At 31.6% G+C, this 20,081-nt stretch overlaps 1 protein-coding gene across 10 annotated transcripts in view; it reads right to left on the reverse strand.

Annotated features, from left to right (window-relative positions):
- Positions 1–20,081, reverse strand: part of CACNA2D1 (calcium voltage-gated channel auxiliary subunit alpha2delta 1) — a 587,655-nt gene that overhangs the window by 57,237 nt on the left and 510,337 nt on the right. For 2 of the 10 annotated variants that reach the window (XM_066354417.1, XM_066354419.1), the window contains exons 16-24: positions 19,324–19,401; positions 17,883–17,957; positions 17,531–17,605; positions 14,481–14,537; positions 10,313–10,384; positions 8,918–8,989; positions 6,253–6,314; positions 1,945–2,021; positions 660–680 (exon numbers count right to left, since the gene is read on the reverse strand). In XM_066354417.1, coding sequence (XP_066210514.1) covers positions 660–680; positions 1,945–2,021; positions 6,253–6,314; positions 8,918–8,989; positions 10,313–10,384; positions 14,481–14,537; positions 17,531–17,605; positions 17,883–17,957; positions 19,324–19,401 — 589 coding nt within the window. Of the gene's footprint in view, positions 1–659; positions 681–1,944; positions 2,022–6,252; positions 6,315–8,917; positions 8,990–10,312; positions 10,385–12,527; positions 12,682–14,480; positions 14,538–17,530; positions 17,606–17,882; positions 17,958–19,323; positions 19,402–20,081 lie in introns of those variants that run through there. The other 8 variants (XM_066354423.1, XM_066354424.1, XM_066354420.1 and 5 more) reach the window with 7 other exon arrangements.

A 20,081-nucleotide genomic window follows, 5' to 3' on the forward strand; every position in this document is an offset into this window, starting at 1 on the left:
ACAGGCTTAGATAAGCAATCCAGAATATATTTCCTGAGACTCTATGGCAATAAGAAGGCTTTAGAAGGATGATCTAATAAGAAAAATTAAAATAGGCTACTTATATCCTAAGTTGAAACACATCAATTAATAGAAATTTCCTCCATACTTACAAATAATAAAATCAACTTGAATGTCATAAAATGGATTACAACAGTTATATCATAGAAAATACTATTTATAATTTTCCCATTTACTAACCATGCCATAACCAAGATACCCTTTAAAAAGAAATTTATATCAATGTTACATCAGAAGTATTTTATTTACCATGTCAATATGGAAATTTTACCAATATTATGGTAAAGAAAATGATTTCAATAAATGCATTAATGCCTTAGTGAATTAGTAACATTCTTCACATTAGTATGAAATAGGAAGTGGGAGGATAAAAACATACAAGCATTTAAGTCTAAGAAAAAACTTGAATGTGAAACAGGTCTCATTTGAAAGCACAAGCATATTCTTTTCCCATTTTTGTAGACTAAGGTTTGAGAGGTCATGGAGGAAAATCTAGCAAATGAGAAGCACAGAGGATAATATCCAATAGGAATGGAAAGATCAGTGGAAATGTCAAGTGTACTAAACAGAAAAAAATTGAGCAACAAGAAAATACTTGCCCTTCATTTTGCCCTTTTTTGCTGTGAAAATCCATCAGAAAGAGAAAGCAGGGAAACAAAAAAAAGAGGGTAAAGCAAAGGGGGTCACAAACAATATTTTATTCAATGACTTTCTTGAATAAAAATATTGTGCATAGATCAAAGGTTCACTTATGTGCAGCTGTTGTCTGGAAAAGAAGACACATATTTTTGAAGACTGGAAAGCATGTCCTGTCAATTACTACTTCAATTACTACTAGAGCACCCTTTCTGTCCTGTGGTTATTTCAAGGGTCTATTTTGCAAAGTGGTTAATGCAGGTGCAATACCGATGATGTTAGCCTATGAAGAGAAGCATTTACCAATCATCAAAGACCCACTAGTCATCCCCTCATTTATCCATGAAGAAATAGCTCATGCAAAACACTAGTTGTTAAAAGACCATCATATCTACCAAGTGAAAGTGATATAAATGTATAAAATCCCACAGTGTACTATGAGAACCATGACTACAGAAAGCAAAAGAGAATTGATATAGAAATGAAAGAGTCTAGTTTACTTAAGGTCAGATATAAAAGGTATATATAAATATATACTTTTTACATTATTGTATCATTGAAAATTGAGATTGTTAGTAGTAACTGAGCTATGTGCAAAGGATATGATGGTCATTTTACTTTACTAAGTCTAGTCACCCCAGACAAAATAAAGATAACCGGTGACTTGAAATATGCACTCATGTTAATAATTACTCCACATTCCAAATGATGCTTAAAAAAAAAAGACACTGATTCATCGGAGTTACTGAAAACATTAATTTGGATTATGAGGGAAAAATCGCCAAAACCAAGCCAAAGACCAGTGCAATTTAATGTATGGAAACAAAGCAGAAGATGTGGAGCGCAATATTATTCTTGCCAAACGCAATGAAAGAAAGAAAAAGGAAAGGTCAAGCTTTACTAGCACAGTGCCGTGAATAGAGACTACGTGGAACATTCTGTGTCAACTAGCAGACCCTTCAAACAACAGCAACAGAGGAGCAGCACTGCAATGATTCTATGAGCACAGAGCAAGGCAGGGGCGGGTGGTGGGGACTGCAGTGAGACTGGAGTACCTGCTCATATTCTAACCACGTAGAATATTTCTTGTTCCTTGCATGTTTGGAATGGGTTAGAATCATTGCTGTAGATTTGGTAATAACAGCTACTAAAATGTATAAGCCTTGGGTATTCCAAAATCTAGACATCTTTAAACACCTGATACTAGATGATAACAGATAGACCCTGAGTCGCTTCCACAGTACTTACATCTGGCCTGAGTTATTGTTTCTTCTATTTTGGCTTTTATATAGTAAAAACTGTAGGTTGGTAATACCAAGGCCAAACTGCAATAGAAACAAGAGAAGCATAAACACAAACAAAAATGAAACATAACTTAAAAAAAAACCATGTTAAATTCATGGAAAATCCCAAACTCTTCCTCACGATAAGGAAAAGACATATTACTTTGAGAGTAAAATGCATTCAGCTAATAGAGGACTTAGTGCGGTCTTGCCATCCTGAGTCATCCAGTCTCTACATTGTAGGGAATCAGGAGAGACATATGGAAAATAAGCTCCTAAGTATGCCCAGAAATTAGCAGAGAAATAAATGTCACGGGTACTGTATTTCCATAAAGTATACTAAAACACTCTAGTGATGAAAAAGCTAGAATAATACCAGAGTATGTTTAAAGGAAGTAAATAAACAATGAATTATATATTAATACAATGCTAAAGTACTTTGTAGCAAATATATGCTATTAAAAATTACAAATGTATTATCATTTCTATTACACAATGTATATAATCATCTGAAATATATTCTTTTGAGAGGTTAAAAAAGCTATTTTAATACTCTAATCTTTAAACAAGTCTGCAAAGTATGTCAATGGGAAAATTCAAATTCCTTCATAGCACCAAGATTTCCTGCTCATCCCATTGGCTCTTACCCAATACGTCAAGTTCATTTATTATGGATTTCCCATAGCAGTTGATAAACTGCTGTCAGGTAAAAAAAGATACACAACTTGAGCTCAGCACTTGACTGGAGTCATGCAGCTATTCTAAGCTTACAGCAGAATACGTACAAACTGGAGGAGAGGAGCAGTACAAACCTTAAACCAACTTCAGAATGGTTTAAACTCAGGACAGACAAGCCTGTCTTCAAACCTTGTGTTAATGACTGAATAAAATAAAAAGCTGACAGGCAGGTAACCTTACTACTATTTTGAAGTTGCCAGTGAATAATACACATAATACATTAGAACTGTTATGTCAGAATATTTGAACTTTATGCAATTTCCAACAACACAACTGCATACAGGGTGGGGCAAAAGGAGGGTAACAATTTTGAGTACTTGAAACATGGAGTTTATTTTTGTATTATTATTTATTAACTATTGTTATTTTCCATGCAAACAACTGTAAACCTACTTTTGCAGTACCCCATATATGTAATTCTCTTACTCTCACAATGGCTAATATACATGTGCCGGACATAACTAATTATTTAATATCCACATTTACAAATGACCTTTGCAATTCTTTGAATATAGAAGGAAATTAAGAAGTAATGGGTACAAAAAATGAGGATATCTCAAATATTTCCAGTGCAACTATTTTCAAAAAGTGATGCTAGATTAATTTGACCAGTTGAGTCATTCAGCATTTGCCTTTAATATTTAATCTAAAATTTAGCAATGTACAGAAAAAGGTGTGCATATCAAGGCTCCTATATATTTCTAGACATTTTCAGGAGATCTTCTTTTAAATAAGCCAAGCCTCATATTTCACTGGCTTTTGGAATGGATGTCCATATTGTAATCTCATTACATATTTTTTATGAACATACAGAACAGAAAAAGATACAAAATTCCATGTTTTCCTTCCTATCAATATATATGCTAAAAAATCATCCTATGAAGAATAAAAGAGCTAGGTTTATTTTCTACAATTTATGCAGTCAATATAGCAAAATGGGTGATGCTTGTTACTCTCAGTTCCCAAATCTTCATCACTAAGTAATTCATAGACTGTCCTTATAGATAAAGGTCAGAGAAATAAAATACTATGTAGATTTAATAAAAATCTCTACATTCATTTTATAATTAACTTCCTTTAAGTGGAGGAAGAGATTAAAATTAAAATAAGCTGTGCAATTAGCCCACAAGCGAGATGACCTTTCATGATCCACTTGCCATTTATAAAATGTAGAGCAGAATTACTAAGCATTTGAAGACTGTCACCTAAAAATTCCTCTCAAGGGAAATTAGAACATTTTTACTATCCTATCAGCATTTATTGCTAAGAGAAACTTCTAATTAAAACTGATAACATTATATCATGCGGGTACCACAGTGTCATTCCATAAGCTTATGTTACATCTCATGTACCATAAAAAATAGTGCAGAAAGTCATGAGAGACACAAAGGAAGTTGTATAATTGACACATTTAATATATATCTGGTCTACAAGTCTTAGGTTCTTATTCATGACTAACCTGTATCCACAGAAAAATATAGTTACACTTAATTTAATCATTCCCATCTTAAGGCAACAGATATTTCTTTAACCAATAGTAGATAAGATCTTTACCAACATTCCCAGTCAGGGATGCTCTCATAGACAGTGTTTGCTGTCCCTCTCCATATAAAACCAACAGACCAAAGCTGTTTTATTTTTTCCTAGGTAATAAAGTCTAGAAAGCCAGTGGCAAGCCAATGGATGGTAGAGCCCATATTTCTGTGACTCAGATAAACATGATTAACTAGTTAAGTGGAATATAACACTTTTTAACTAAACTCTTCATTAAAAATGAGAGAGAATCAGGCCCTGGCCAGTTGGCTCAGTGGTAGAGTGTCAGCCTGGCGTACAGGAGTCCCAGGTTCGATTCCCGGCCAGGGCACTCAGGAGAAGCACCCATCTGCTTCTCCCCCCTCCCCCCTCTCCTTCCTCTCTGTCTCTCTCTCTCTTCCCCTCCCGCAGCCAAGGCTCCATTGGAGCAAAGTTGGCCCGGGCACTGAGGATGGCTCTATGGCCTCTGCCTCAGGTGCTAGAATGGCTCTGGTTGTGACAGAGCAATGCCCCAGATGGGCAGAGCATCACCCCCTGGTGGGCATGCCAGGTGGATCCCGATCAGGCGTATGTGGGAGTCTGTCTGACTGCTTCTCCGTTTCCAACTTCGAAAAAATACAAAAAAAAAATGAGAGAGAATTTTATTAATACAATTACTATATTTCAATATGTGGTGTCTAAATTATATCAAGGTTTAAGGAGACAAAAATCCCTAAGTAAAATTTGGTACCTCATTTATTAAATCAACACATGCCGGTTTTCTTCATTAAAGAGACAGGGTTCTAGGTCTCTCCTGTCTTGTTACACCTTTTGACAAGTTTATCCCCTCCCCCCCGAAAAAGCAAATCTGGCAATAGGCATAAAAGAGAAAAATTAATGATACGTGTATGTAACACAAAGATTATTTATATATATATATATATATATATATATATATATATATAGAGAGAGAGAGAGAGAGAGAGAGAGAGAGATACCATGAGAGATAGAAATCAGTAGACACACACAAGTAAAATAATTAAACCTGTCATTCTGGTGTTTCTCATTAGGTTCAAAAGTATGCCAAACACAAAAAAGTGGAGAAAGACTGGTACGTACTTTATCATGGTATCAATGTCTATGTTCTCTTCTATATCTACTCTGCAAGCCCTCCTAGGACACCAACGGCAACAGTTTCCTATGAAAACACCACCACAGCCCTAGGGAAGTTCCCAGCACCCTAAGCTCCCCTCAAAGGTTATGTGTATGTTGAGGGGGGTTGTTAAGGAATAGCTGAATCTACCACCAGCAATTAATAAAAAGTCCTTCAGACTTGAAGATTTCAATGGAAGTTTGGATCCCATTCTTTGCATTTGATAAAATGAGACAAATTGAAAATCCTAATCTTTAATTCTATAAATATTTATAGAATGTCTATGAGCTGTCATTGTCTCATGAGCTGGGCATCCAAAAGTAAATAAAGTAGGTGACAATGTTAGAGTCTAAGGGTTCTAATCTAAGGGTTAGAAGCGTACAGTGTTATTCTATCCAATTTTCCAAGGATTAGGATATCACAAAACTGCTACTCATGGGGGTAAATTATATCAACTGAGCATTGTATATCAGACTATATTACAATGTAATGAATTTTATTTTTAAGTTAACTAACAACCAAAAACATGAGTAATATAACTAATTTAAATGATAAGATCAGAGAGGTGATAACTACAAAGGAAGAGTATATTTACAACACATAACATCAAATATATTTATATCACATATAGTTTCATTTCTAAATAATATAGTCCTAGCTTTTCCCTATATTTTCCATAAAAAAAGAACATACAACTTTAAACATTTTAATGTTGGAAAAGGTAACATTTTTATTTTAGTTACATTGAAAATAACTTATGAAAATGCAAACCCTTAATATTCATCCATTGGAAAATGGCTACTAAAATATGTGAAAGACACTGAACTGAATACTCCTTTGGTCAATATACATATAAATATGGTCATTTACCTGTAATCTGTGCCATTGACGGGAGTCCATGTATATGTCCTGTTTCCTTTGTCAATATATCGCTAGGAAAAAAGTTTGGCATGGTTATTTTGTTCTATGTAAATTCACATGAAGTACAGAACATTAGGATCTATTTACAAATTTGGTGATCATTTAACACGCTTCTTAAAAATGTCTGATCTATTTTATAATATATATTCTGTTAGTGTTATATGTATGAGTAAGGCAAATATTAGGACAAAGATGAAAACCTATATGATAAATTTTAAGGACTTACAAGTATAAAATCTCAGTAATTTATGCCAAGTTTTAACCCAAAGTCTTTGAAAACATTTCTGAAAAATGAATTTTAATAATGTAATAGGACTATGAAATGTTAGGATAAGGCTTGAAGTATGATTAAGAGAAATAGGGACTATCAGGAAATTAATGCAGTCAATGTGTCTTGATCCAAATATATGATTAGCATATTACTGTTCATATTAAACCACTATTATAGTTTTATCTACCATAAGAGACTAACTACTCAGCATCATGAAGTTTGAAAAAACATCTCTATCTACCAGAGAAGAGAAGGGTTAAATAACTTCATGATATAGAATCTTTCATATATAGCTGCTGAGCAACAGTAAAGAAATTATTATTCTTTTTGCCATTGGATATAGTAATGACACATTTTTATCTTTTAATTTCTTTTAGTTGTTTCTAGCACCCTCACTCAAATAGTAACATTCACTGAAGTATTACTTGAAGATAGGCAATATATTATACAAAGCACTTTGCAGTCACTGCCCCATTTAATCAACCCCCAGGAAATAGATACTATTATTTTCCACAAATTATTGATAAAGAAATAAGTCTTAAAGGGGACTTCAATTGTAAGGATGAAAGAATATGTATGATGCCAAATTCATCACTTAGCAACTACACAATATTGCTTCTATGTATCAAACATCACTATGGTTTTATTTATGTGAGGGCAGAATGGGAGAAGGGAGGACAGGAGTCCTCAGAAAGTTTTTGGACTAGTAAAAATTTTTTAAAGAATTTTGAAAAATGATGTTTACATATTTATTATTACTCAAAAAACATGGCAAACTAGTGTTGTTCAGCAAGTAATAAAAATATTATCTAATTAAGGAAATATATAAGATAATTTTTTTACTAGTAGTAATAGAAAATTCTATAGGTAAATATCAGTCAAAAAGAATTTACAGTAAATTAAGGATGAAAATATCAAAGTGACTTAATAGAAAGAAAACTGATTATGTAATTTGAGAAAAAAGTGTGGAAGTCAGAATTGTGGTTGGTGGAACAACATAAAGAACTTAGCGGAACTGATTAATGGTGAACATCTCTCCTCTAAATGAGGGGTAAACAGCACAGCTTAAGTCTGAGTAAATAAAACTGAACTTTAAACAAAGACTGAAATTGATATATACCTCCAGTTGTGTTTTTGTAATAGGGGTTCCTACTAATACTAAAATAAGGAAAGCCACATGCAAATGAAAGATCATATTTAGATCTTAGATCCATTTTAGGAGTAGATCTGCTGAGGAATTGGAGAAATGTCACATTTAGAAACGGATGATATAAAGCTTAAATTAAATTTCCAGGCTCAAAAGCTTCTAAGCTCTGTATATGTTTTCAAATACTCAAATATATGAATGTGTATTTAATCCACATGTGACTGAAGATAGACATACTCTCATTTAAAAGTTCTTCCATATTAATGAAATAATAATAAACAATAGAAATTTATTAAATATTTGTAACAGCGATTTATGGATGTAGTTGCTATTTTCTGATTTAATTTCAGATTTAAATGCATGAAAATTATAATACAAAGTGCATAAACAGTATACTAATAAAAGTTAAGCCAGAAACAAACAAAACATTTTAAAATGTAAATATTTAATACATGGAATGCAATAATTAGAACATCTGCATTAAATTGTGCTTTCTTTCTTATGATAAATAATGAAGGCATAAAATATGATTTTCAAGAACATATTATTAATATAAGAATACATCAAGAAACCCAAAGCAACATTTTTTTTAAATTTTTTTCTTTAAATTTTTTCTTTATTCATTTTAAAGAGAAGAGGGAGAGACAGAGAGAGAGAAGGGGGGAGGAGCTGGAAGCATCAACTCCCATATGTGCCTTGACCAGGCAAGCCCAGGGTTTCGAACCGGCGACCTCAGCATTTCCAGGTCGAGGCTTTATCTACTGCGCCACCACAGGTCAGGCCAAAGCAACATTATTTTATAAAAATTAAAGAGTTAAAAATCTTATTGAAACTATCCCTCCAGCAAAGAGAAGTGCCTTAAAATGTTTTTGTTTCCTATACTTGACTTGTGGTGGTGCAGTGGATAGAACATTGGCCTGTAACACTAAAGTTGTGGGTTTGAAACCCAAGCTTGCCTGGTCAAGGCACATACCTGAGGCAATCAATAAATAACTGAAGTAGCTATGACTTCACTCCATCTCTCTTTCGCCCTCTCTCTAAAATCAATAAATAAAATCTTTAAATTAGTTTTTGTTTACTAGAGACATCCTGTTTTATAAATAAATATTGCTCTAATAGAAAAGAAAGACAAACTACCAATATCAATTATTATTAACATGTTATTTTTATAAGAATAAACCTGACTTAACTCTTACCTCATCTTGAGATTTAACCAGAGTTCTGAATGTTCTTTCTCCACTTTCTCCATCTATCATTTTATGGCGAATCTGAGAAAAATTGAAAAATTACTTTTTTGAAAGTACTCAATTGACCTCCCAAAGTATGATTATTAAACTGTCTTATTTCAGAACAAATTGAATAAAATGGATTGGTTTCTCTAGTAGTTGCAGCTTTTCTCTGGGAATATTATTTTTAAATCTACTACATTATAGTCACTTTACATTAGTAAAATAAAAAGAAAAAACAAGAATATTCTTAACAAAATATTTTCAACCAGTCATTAATTTTTGAAATGTAATCACCAAAATAGTGGTTAATTATTTTATAGGATTAAGTAAGGAAAATCAGATGTAGAGGGGTTAAATAATAATTAGAGTTACAGTGGCATGACAGTTCAAAGACTAAGCTCCTTTTTATCACATGATCCTACTCTGTCATGTCAGAACACTTCCTAACAAATGTTTTTAATCACCTAAAACCCCAGAGCTATGTCTTGGCCTAGGATAATTATAATAAATACATAAATTCTATTGTACAATGAGAAAATAAATGTGTAAAAGGTATAGAGCAAGTACAAATTAAAACACACTTTGACAAGTTAAAAAGAAATATGGTAGCCTTTGCATAGATAAGAGAAGGAGCTAATCCACCTGAAAGAATCTTTAAAATCTCTGCCCTGGTTTGCAAGAGCCTAGTTCAAAACCTGGTTCTGCTACTTACTAGCTGAGCAACAGGAAAGCACTATTTAACTTCTTTGTACCTCAAATGTATCAACACTACAACAGATATAATAATAATATTAATAATACCCACTTTCAAAGGCTCTTGAGATTCCATGACTGACATATAATCATGTATTGAAAGAATATTATTATTATTATGAATGATTATCCTTATCCTGATGGAAGACCCTCTCAGAGAAAGTGACATGCAATTTTGGTTTTGAGATAAAAAATTTTCTGAGTACAGAGTACTGAGACAGAATGTCAGCCTCTGTACACATGTTGCTCATTAAGTAGTTGAGTGTTTAGCTGCCCTCCAACTTTTCTTTCAACTCTATAGCAACATCTCCTACGTATGTTTTTAATGCAATTTACAAGTTTCATTTGTACTGAAATACTTAAAATATCTCTAACTATGGAATAAGAAAGAAACAAATTTAGGTCACAACCAACTTAAAATATTTATTTATTTTATATGATCATTTGGATGAGCAAACTCAGGCCCTAGAATTAAAAACAAGAAAACCTCCAATCTGTGTCTGCAGAACCTACGAGAACACGCAACACAGTGAAGCAGCTCAACGGACACTGCTGGGCGATTCCAGCCTTTGACCAAGGTTCTTGCTCACGCCTACTGATTACACTCACCTCCACTTTAATTTCATTTTCTAATTCTGCGTCAAGAAAATCCAAAGTGACTGGCTCCTGAGATTTGGGGTTCTACACAGAAAACAATAATTAAGCATATGTGACATTGCAAAATGATGCCATACAGAGAATAATTCAATTAATATATAAATATAAAATTTATCTGTAAAAGTTACTTACCTAAGGTATAATATACAGCTGACAAAAATCATTACATAAAAGTATAGTCTTTCATCTACCTATCTATCTATTGGTAGATAGATTTAATATCTATACTTTTCTCTACCAATAGATAAATAGATACCGATATCTATAAGTAAATAGATACCAATAGCTCTAGTGATAGACAGATGATAGCTAGATAGATAAATAGATAGATATGAAATAACAAATAGTCCAGGAATTTGAGCTTTAAGTGCCGCAAATTTCAGTTAATAGCCAGCTGAAGACAATCTCATTTTGAGTGCTGTGTTAGACACTACATTTAGACCTACAAGTTCTGGGGGAATATAACTTTTGAAGATACACTCACAACTTTTTTCTTTAATTAGGAACAAAAGGAGCAACATATAGCCAGGTGGATAACATATTTATCAATAAAACAAGGGAAATATATAAATAATATAATTTCTTATTTGGATCTCTAAAGAAATAAATTACAAGAAGAAAAAAGTTTTTAAATTATGTTTGAATTTGCTAAGCAAAACAAACTCTTCTAAATGTACTCTTCCTTCTTAAAATGTATAAAGATGCAAGTTTGCTTCACATATTTGAATCTCAAAAATTTATTTTTTAATAAATGAGATTAAGTACTTTTGTAAGATAAAATTTATGGTTAAGTAATAAGGATTTCAATAAAGATTACCTATTGTAATTTAAGTCTAACTAGAATTATAACCCCTGGGTTCATTAAATACTGTTCCCTGCTTTAGCATCTCCTACTGCTACTTCTTGCTGATATCTAACAATAAATAAAATTCATTATGGAATCAGGAAGATTCTTTACTTATTTATATAAACATATATAATTAAATGTTAGCCTCATATGACATTTTAAAAGCTTCTCAGTTACAAAATGAGAACTTATTGAACTATTTGATAAACTATTTGATTGTCTTATAATACTTGCTAAGTAATGTAACATGGCATAGTAAAATCCCAAAGTTCACTATAACAATAAAATCATATAAAGTTGTCTATACTTTTACAGTTGCAAAATTTTAGAAACGGGATATTTAATGTTTAATAAAATACTATTAAACTATGATAACGAATTAGGTAAAAGTAATAAATACATATGATATTGTATTAGTGCAAGGTCATGGGAATTTTAATAATTTCAGCCTCACAGAAACTTCCAAAGTATATTCAGATCATAACTATTTTAAACACTGTTTTAGGAGGACTAACAACCTAACAGTAACAATAATTAAAATGTATTGAAATCACAATACCATATTTATCACAAATGATAAGTACATGTGGCATGTATTAATTTATAATTATAACAAAATGAGTAACTCCATTTAAACAATGAAAATTTATGATTCCCATGGCTTTTGATGAATTACGATTGTTAAAGGCAAATTTACAAAAATCTTATCTGTGTCTGGCAGTTTAATTAAAAAAATATTTACTGCCTTTGAACTCAATATTTAGAATAAGAAGATTCTAGTATACTGAAAATAAGTATTAAATTATTTAATACTGCCCATTGCTTGGACAGCATCTTACTGACTTAGAAATGTATCATATTTCATAAGAAGAAAATAAAATCAGTATTGAAAACAATTCTACTCCTTTACCTAAAGAAGCAAAACTGAGAAAGTCTCTAATAAAAGGATATTCTAAAGTTGACAGGATTATTCAGAATTGCTTATTTAAAAAAATTATCTTCACACAAACACCATCAAACCAGCATTAAAATTTTAATAAACTCACTGCAAAACAAAGTCAAAATAATCAAAACATAAATAAGAATATTAGCTTACATGCAATGGATAATGCATAGCATAACCAGACCCAAACAGCATGCATGGAGGAGCCATGACCAGGAAGAAGAGGCAATATGAAGATGATGTCCCAATCCAACATATAAAGACACAGAGAAGAAAATGAAATCATAAAAAAAAGTCAATGAATAGTTTTTACTTTTTAAATGGCAACCTAGCTGACCAATTTTTTAAAGACCCACCTTAGGCACAGTGATTGAAAAATGAAAAAGAATCTTCGCAAAGCACCAAGAGAGGCTTGAGAACTTGAACCAAGTTCCTCCACTCCCAGTTCTTGTGGTCGATATTTTAAATATCTAACGTTTCTCATATGTAAAATTTGAATATCAGCTGATAACAACCATGTAATTTGTGGAACTAAAATAAATGGCAATATTGTTAACAAATTTTAAATTAAACTAGTTAGTAGTTAGTATTATTAATAATATTACATACATCATTCAAAAAATATATTCCCAAAATTCAGTGTGGTTGCTAGTTTGCCATTTGCAGATTACTTAAATGTAAACAAAAATAAAACAAACCACTTTGCAGGTTGTTTATTTTTAAATTATATATCATATTTACATGCAATATATGAAAGTACTATAAAAATAAGAATTTACTAAGGTGGACATGACAGCTAAGATAGAAAGAAACATGCAAGAAGAGTAACAGAAAACAATTTATTACATCAAAAAAGATATAAGTATAATTTTAACCTCCATAGGAATCATAAAAGATATAAAGACTAATGTAACAACATGAAATTCAAGTTGTCGGGGAATTCCAGAGCTAGAAGGGAACTGAAGCCACCTATCCAGTGCTCTCTACTTTATAACAACCTGGATTAGTTTAAAAACTCATCAGAAGCCTGGATTCCATCTCTAGCAAAATGGAGCCTGAAATGGACATATACTTAATTTCCTAGGTAGCTATGGAATTTCCTAGGTAGCTAGGTATACTATGTGGGGTAGAAAAAAACCATTAGTTCAATCCTCCTACATTCTAGCTGAAAATACTTAAGTACTATAAGGTTTAGTGAATTACTCAAGTTTATAGTACTGGCTATTAGTAGATCCAAACTAAAACTCTGTTCTACTAATTCATAGCTTAATTATTTCTTCTTAATATCGTATTACTCTCCATTACAGATGCACCTTGACTTATGATGGGGTTAAGTCCCAATGTGCCCATCATAAATTGAAAATGCATTTAATACACCTACCCTACCCAATATCATAGCTTCAGCAAGCCCACTTCAGATGTGCTCAGAACACTTACCATTGCCCAGCATCATGAAGGAGTATCCTAACACATATTGCTAGCCCGGGAAAGATCAAAATTCAAAATTGGAAGCATCATTTCCTCTAAATGCATATTGCTTTTGCACGGTTGTAAAGTTAAAAAATTGTAAGCCAAACCATCAAATGTTGGGAACCATCTGTATTATGTCACCACTGTCTTTTCTAAGAAATAATAACCTTACATATAATAAGTTAAGTCACATTGAACTTTCTTTACAATTCTTTTACTAAACTGCACTATACTGCAGGAAGCATCCTCTTACATTAATTATTTTTAGGATACTTAAAGAAACATGTATACATTAATAAAATTTACATTTATTGTCAATAGAGAAAAAATTTTGGAATGAGTTTGCCAAGCAATAACAATTCCCAATGTTGATTTGAAATTTTTGACATCTTTAATTAACTAAAGGAGAATTTCTTTAACTTCTAAATATATGCATTTAGAAATTAAAAAGAAAATGTTTGGATTAAATTGTATGACTTACAGAAACTACCACGTCAGAATTGTTTTTTATTTCCACTTACAAGTTAATTTTACAAACAAATGGTTAGGGTTAAATGGATTTGACACTAATTTCACAATATTTAATAAATGTATTTTTAGAAGCCATTTGATTATGATTATGCTGATTGTTAACATTATTACATAATTTGCTAGCAATTTTTAGTTAGCCAGTGCAGACCCTCTGCCATCATTAATAACAAGTTTGCTCCAGCTTCTTGAGAAATGATGCTTATCTCCATCTCATGCTCTGAAGCTTGATGTCAGCAAAGGCGGTATTAATCATAGGCTTTTAGAAAAAGAAGCTTAATTTCAACTCCGATTTAGCAAATTTGAAGGCACTGCTAACTTCATTCAGTTACCTGAACATTGGGTCTCCTGTTTCTTAAGTTAATTGTTGATATACCTACACCAATAGGCTAAAGCAACAGAAAGATAATAATTCATCATACTACATCTCAACACAGTCAAGGGTTCTATCCTATAATCAATTATGGTCATATATTGCCTTGATCATAAACAGATATCATAGAGTTTATAAAGAGAAAATAAATAAGTATAAAAATATTTTTAGTAAATAAAAAATGTTTAGTAAGAATACACAATTCTTTTAGCAAAATGACTTAATATTCTTTTTTTCTAGAATAAAAGTAAAGGTTTTTCCAATTTTTATGCTGATTAAAAAATAAAAAATATAGTATTTATATGATTCAAATGTGTTAAAATATAAATATTATAGGATACTAAAAGTCTGAATCTTAAACCTTTAAAATTATGCCTTTGTCTTCTCAAGTGATATCAAATGTTATATTTGTGGAACCACTATAATGGAGAATTCAGTCATAACCTTATAGATTTATTTTAAATATTGACTTCTGAAACATAGAGTATGCATATTTTTCTTTACAATATATATTTCTTAAGACTTAGCAAAATGAGATATCTAATATGTTCACCTAATCTGATTATTTCAATGAAACAAAATGGAAAAATAATTAAAATAAATTCAAAATAAAACAGAAGACATAAAATTAGAGTTTGACCTTGTTATATAATTATAGGTACTATAGAACATCATTTTCCTTTTTTCTATTGGTGCATTGCTGATGAAAGAATAATAATTAATTTTGTTAATATTCCTGCTGTTACATATTGGTCCTTTGTATTTGACCATTTCTAAAACAAATGTCTTACACACTTTACCATCCTTTTATGAGTTTCTTGTATCTATCTGTATAGCATACACCCTCATCCACAAAATAAAAATGATGATGTGTAACTTGTTCATAATGAGAATTCACAAGCATGAATTTCAGAAACATGAATATATTGATTATTCAACAATATTTATTTTTAATTGTTTCTAATTTTTCTGAATGTCATTTTGTTCCATACTTGGTTTTAATAATTTTTTATATAACAATATAATAAGTTAATATAATCCTGAAAGAAAATTACCTGGCATACCTGGGCTATAAGAATTTCTATGGAATTTATATTTTCTTTGTAATTTTATAAATTTTAGCAAATTATTTCAAATATAAGCCAAATATATGTTAACATCATTCAAATAATAATAAAATATTTTTGGTAGAGCATCGGCCTGGTGTGCGGAAGTCCCGGGTTCGATTCCCGACCAGGGCACACAGGAGAGGCGCCCATCTGCTTCTCCACCCCTCCCCCTCTCCTTCCTCTCTGTCTCTCTCTTCCCCTCCCGCAGCCAAGGCTCTATTGGAGCAAAAGATGGCCCGGGCGCTGGGGATGGTTCCTTGGCCTCTGCCCCAGGCGCTAGAGTGGCTCTGGTCACGACAGAGCGACGCCCCAGATGGGCAGAGCATCGCCGCCTGGTGGGCGTGCCAGGTGGATCCCGGTCGGGCGCATGTGGGAGTCTGTCTGACTGCCTCCCGTTTCCAGCTTCAGAAAAATACAAAAAATAAATAAATAAATAAATAAATAAATAATATATTTTGTACATAACTACTGTTTATTAGTAGAAGAATACAAAAAAGGAGAAAATCTTTATAAAATTATTAGGTTTATTTAATGGGTTTTTATATACTATATTTCATATGTGCATTATTCTTATTATTCTTTTTTATTAGTTTGTCTATTATATATTTTAGTTCTTTTGGGGAAGGGATTAAGACCTACAATTTTAAAAATAGGGATCCTTCAGTACATTACATTGTTACTGTTTTTAAATGACTTTAGTTATGGTAACAATTTAAAATATACTGGAAGTATAAAAAACAAAATTAATATCACACATTTCTTAAATCTTAAAAAGATAAAAATGTTCAACTATGTAACCTCATAGACTGTTTAGCCAATCACAAATGATTCTATTAAAAAGAATTAAACATGACATGTTTATAAAGAATTCTGATAGACTAAGAGTCAGATGAAAAATGCCTATACCACATGTTTAATAAAATAACAACTCTAAAAATAATGCAGGGTAATGAGAAGCTATATTTGATTGCAAATACTTAGATCATGGTGAACTGTTTGTAAATAAGTTTCAAAGTGAGAAAAATTAGAATAGATATTAATTATAACCATTTTTATGCTTTTGCATGCCATGTCAATGGTTCTTAATTATTGTTGACTTGAACAATATTTGTAGGAGTCTCTCTCTGCCTCCCTGTCTCCCTGCTTTTCACTTAATAAAAAAAGAAAGAAAAATAAAAAGAAAATGGTTTTACCAATTTTTACTTCTAAATAAATAAATTTTACCCTACCTGTGAGCACTAATTAAAAATAAAAGTGAAATCAGTTGGATGAGATCTTTAAGAAAATATTTTATATCTTAGAAAAATAGACATAAATATTGAGATAAAATGATTATCTGTGGAATTTTATCACTTCCTAATAACTCACTGATTGATAAACACTTTCCATTTTTGAAGCCCATCCCATGGAGTTTTACTTGTTGAATTGGATACATATTTTTACAAGTCTGTTCAAAAGTAGAAAAAGAAAAAACATGCTGGGAGAGTGAGGCATTACCACTATGAAAAGAGTAATAGAAAACGTGGCCTTTGCACTGAGGAACATGCCTTGTGTTTATCAGGTTCTCATGGGGTGGGGCAATCTCCTTCACTAGCTTACAGCCTTAAACAAAGTCCCAGATGGGATGTGTGGGACTGAAGCACAGGTGCTGATAATGACTGCCTTTGAGATAAGAATATTGATTAGCTAAATATTGGGTAGCTAAATTGGTAAGAGAAAAAAAGTGCTTTCATACTTTTATATATTTTAAACTGTGGTCTAGTCATCTATTAACATTACAGACATAATAATGTTCCTTTCTATTTAGTGCTATGTGGTGGATTTTAAAATGGCAAACCTATTAAAAACATGAATCATTAATTTTACAAGACATTAATCACTAAACAAATTATATACATACCTTTGGCTGAAGATTTGGATGTAATAAAACATAACCATTAGGATCAATTGCAAAATAATAGCCATTGGGGCACAGCTAGAAACAAACAATAACAACAACAAAAAAAACATTTAGATAGAGATCTCTAGGTCACAATCAATAATCCTCATTTATTTAAACTAATCTTAAATACACTCTTTAGCATGGAGAAGGATAAGGCATCTTTACTTTTTATTTTAAGGATCCTTTAACATTTAGTTCCTTTGCTAATATAACTGCACATAATTTTTAAGTTACTTAATGCTTTGTGGACAAGATAAATTAGCAGAGTCTTAAAATGGAAAAGATACCAAAAAGGTAAATGGCTTCTTACTGTAAAACGTGGTGTTAGTCTTTTAATATCTTCCAGAGACACATCAATTCCCATCACACCAAGAATCAGCTGGTTCTGCAAGATGGAAAAAAGGTAGTATGTTTTATATCAAATTTTTACATATTTCTACACAATTATTATAATATTTATCCCTTTGCTTGATATTGGTTGTATGCCATACTAGCTCAAATTATATACATGTTTATATACATACACATATACATACATATATATATATTTATATATGGGTGGGGCATTTTTGGAATCAATTTACAATGATTCTCAGCTTTGACTGTTTTTCCACAATTTTATCACTTATTATTTAGCTTAAAAATAAACTCTTAATGATGGAAGTTAAAAAAGTTTAAATATATGAACATTTTTATTTGATATTTCTTGTACTCATTACCCCTTGTACATAAATTTATTGCTACTATACAGTTGGCAGCTGTAGCTTTGTGTGTTTATGTATGTGAATATAGACTGACTTTATGGTGTACTGATATTAAGAAATCACAAAAATGCACCTGGCCTGTGGTGGTGCAGTGGATAAAGTGTCGACCTGGAATGCTGAGGTTGCCAGTTTGAAACCCCAAGCTTGCTGGGTCAAGACACATAAACATTTTAAAATAAACAGGAAATAAATGTCCTCAAATCAAGAATGTCAATGAAACTGCAAAATGAACATTTAGTATTCTCTGGCATTCCTAAAGTTCTTTTGATGCAAGCTAAGAAATGGGAATGCAGCCCAACTTTTAAATAAAAAGTATTTAAATAAATAAATGGACATTAACAAGTATAAAGTAGCATATTTTCAAAACTTTCAGAACTTTAAGGGGGTAACATTTTACTGCATTGACAATATACTAGTGCTACAGAAATAAAAAATTTTTAGGAAACCTAAGTATTTTTCCTCAACGTTAAGATAGAAAAAAAAAAGAGAACTATTTGTTTAAATTAGACCTTTTATGCTACATGATTATTTAAAAAAACAAAACAAAAAACCCCACAATTGTTTGAATGGGAGTTGGAGGAGGAATAACTCATTAAAGATATACTACCTATGTATATCTGATACAACATCACCATGGTTTTTTGAGTTTTCTTTCTGAACTCCATGAATATCTTAGATGCATTTTAAAAATGTGCATCCAACAGTATTACCCATTTATCATGAAATTACTCCCAGAGTCTGAACTTGTGTTCTCATGGGTCAGAGTTAAATAGAGTCAAGTTGAATCTTGTCTCTGGGGAAACAGAGAACTTGACCTGCGTTTCCTTTTTCCCAGGTGGTTATCACATAAACAGCTGTTGCCTTTACTTCCGGCCTCACAGACAGTTACACTCTATGTACATCCTTATAGATATATCTTATCCACACTGAGCTCCAACATCATAGTTTATCATTTATTATTCTTAATTCAATCAATTAACTTTTAACCTTTAAGTTTGTCTTATTTTCAACTTGGCCGGTTATATTGAAGACCGGAAGAGTTCCAGTAATGACAAGTCCTAGTTCCTAAAAATAGATTCAGAGAGAAAGGCAAATTAAAATTATAATTTAAACTGTCATACTGTATTAGTCTATGATATTTGACAGTGCATTTTATACTCTATAAAACTAGTAATACATTTTGAAAGATTATTTTTCATAAAAAATCAATGAAAATGTCTTAGATATCATCAAGATCTATTAGGCAGCTATCAAAGCATGCAACATCTAAATATTACTCTACAAGAACGTTACAAGTAACTTAAAATGTGAAAAATAACTGACATTAAACATTTCAGTAATCCTACTCCTCCACTCTTTTCTTCATGGTTATAGTTTACACCTAACATCAGAGGCCCCCATGAGTAGAGTGATACTAAAATATTACAAACTTCAAACAATTCGTTTACCTACTTTGTTGTAACTTCATTCTTAATTTTTTCATGCCCAAGTCCCAAGGCTCCATGCTAAATCACAAATGTGTAGCAGAATAGCATTATGAAATATAAACATATTATTGACACTACATTTCTGGGATATTCTTGGTAAACACTATGCTGTTCAAAAGAAGCAATGTTGCTTCTAAATATCCTCCAAAATAAAGACCAATTTTTGAAAAAGTATAATGATGTAGACAAAATAAAGCTTCAAGTATCAAATATGAAAGGCTAGTTATGATGTAGTTTAGTATAACAATAATAAATCAG

Source organism: Saccopteryx leptura, chromosome 12 (assembly GCF_036850995.1).
Source record: "Saccopteryx leptura isolate mSacLep1 chromosome 12, mSacLep1_pri_phased_curated, whole genome shotgun sequence".
Classification (NCBI taxonomy): domain Eukaryota; kingdom Metazoa; phylum Chordata; class Mammalia; order Chiroptera; family Emballonuridae; genus Saccopteryx; species Saccopteryx leptura.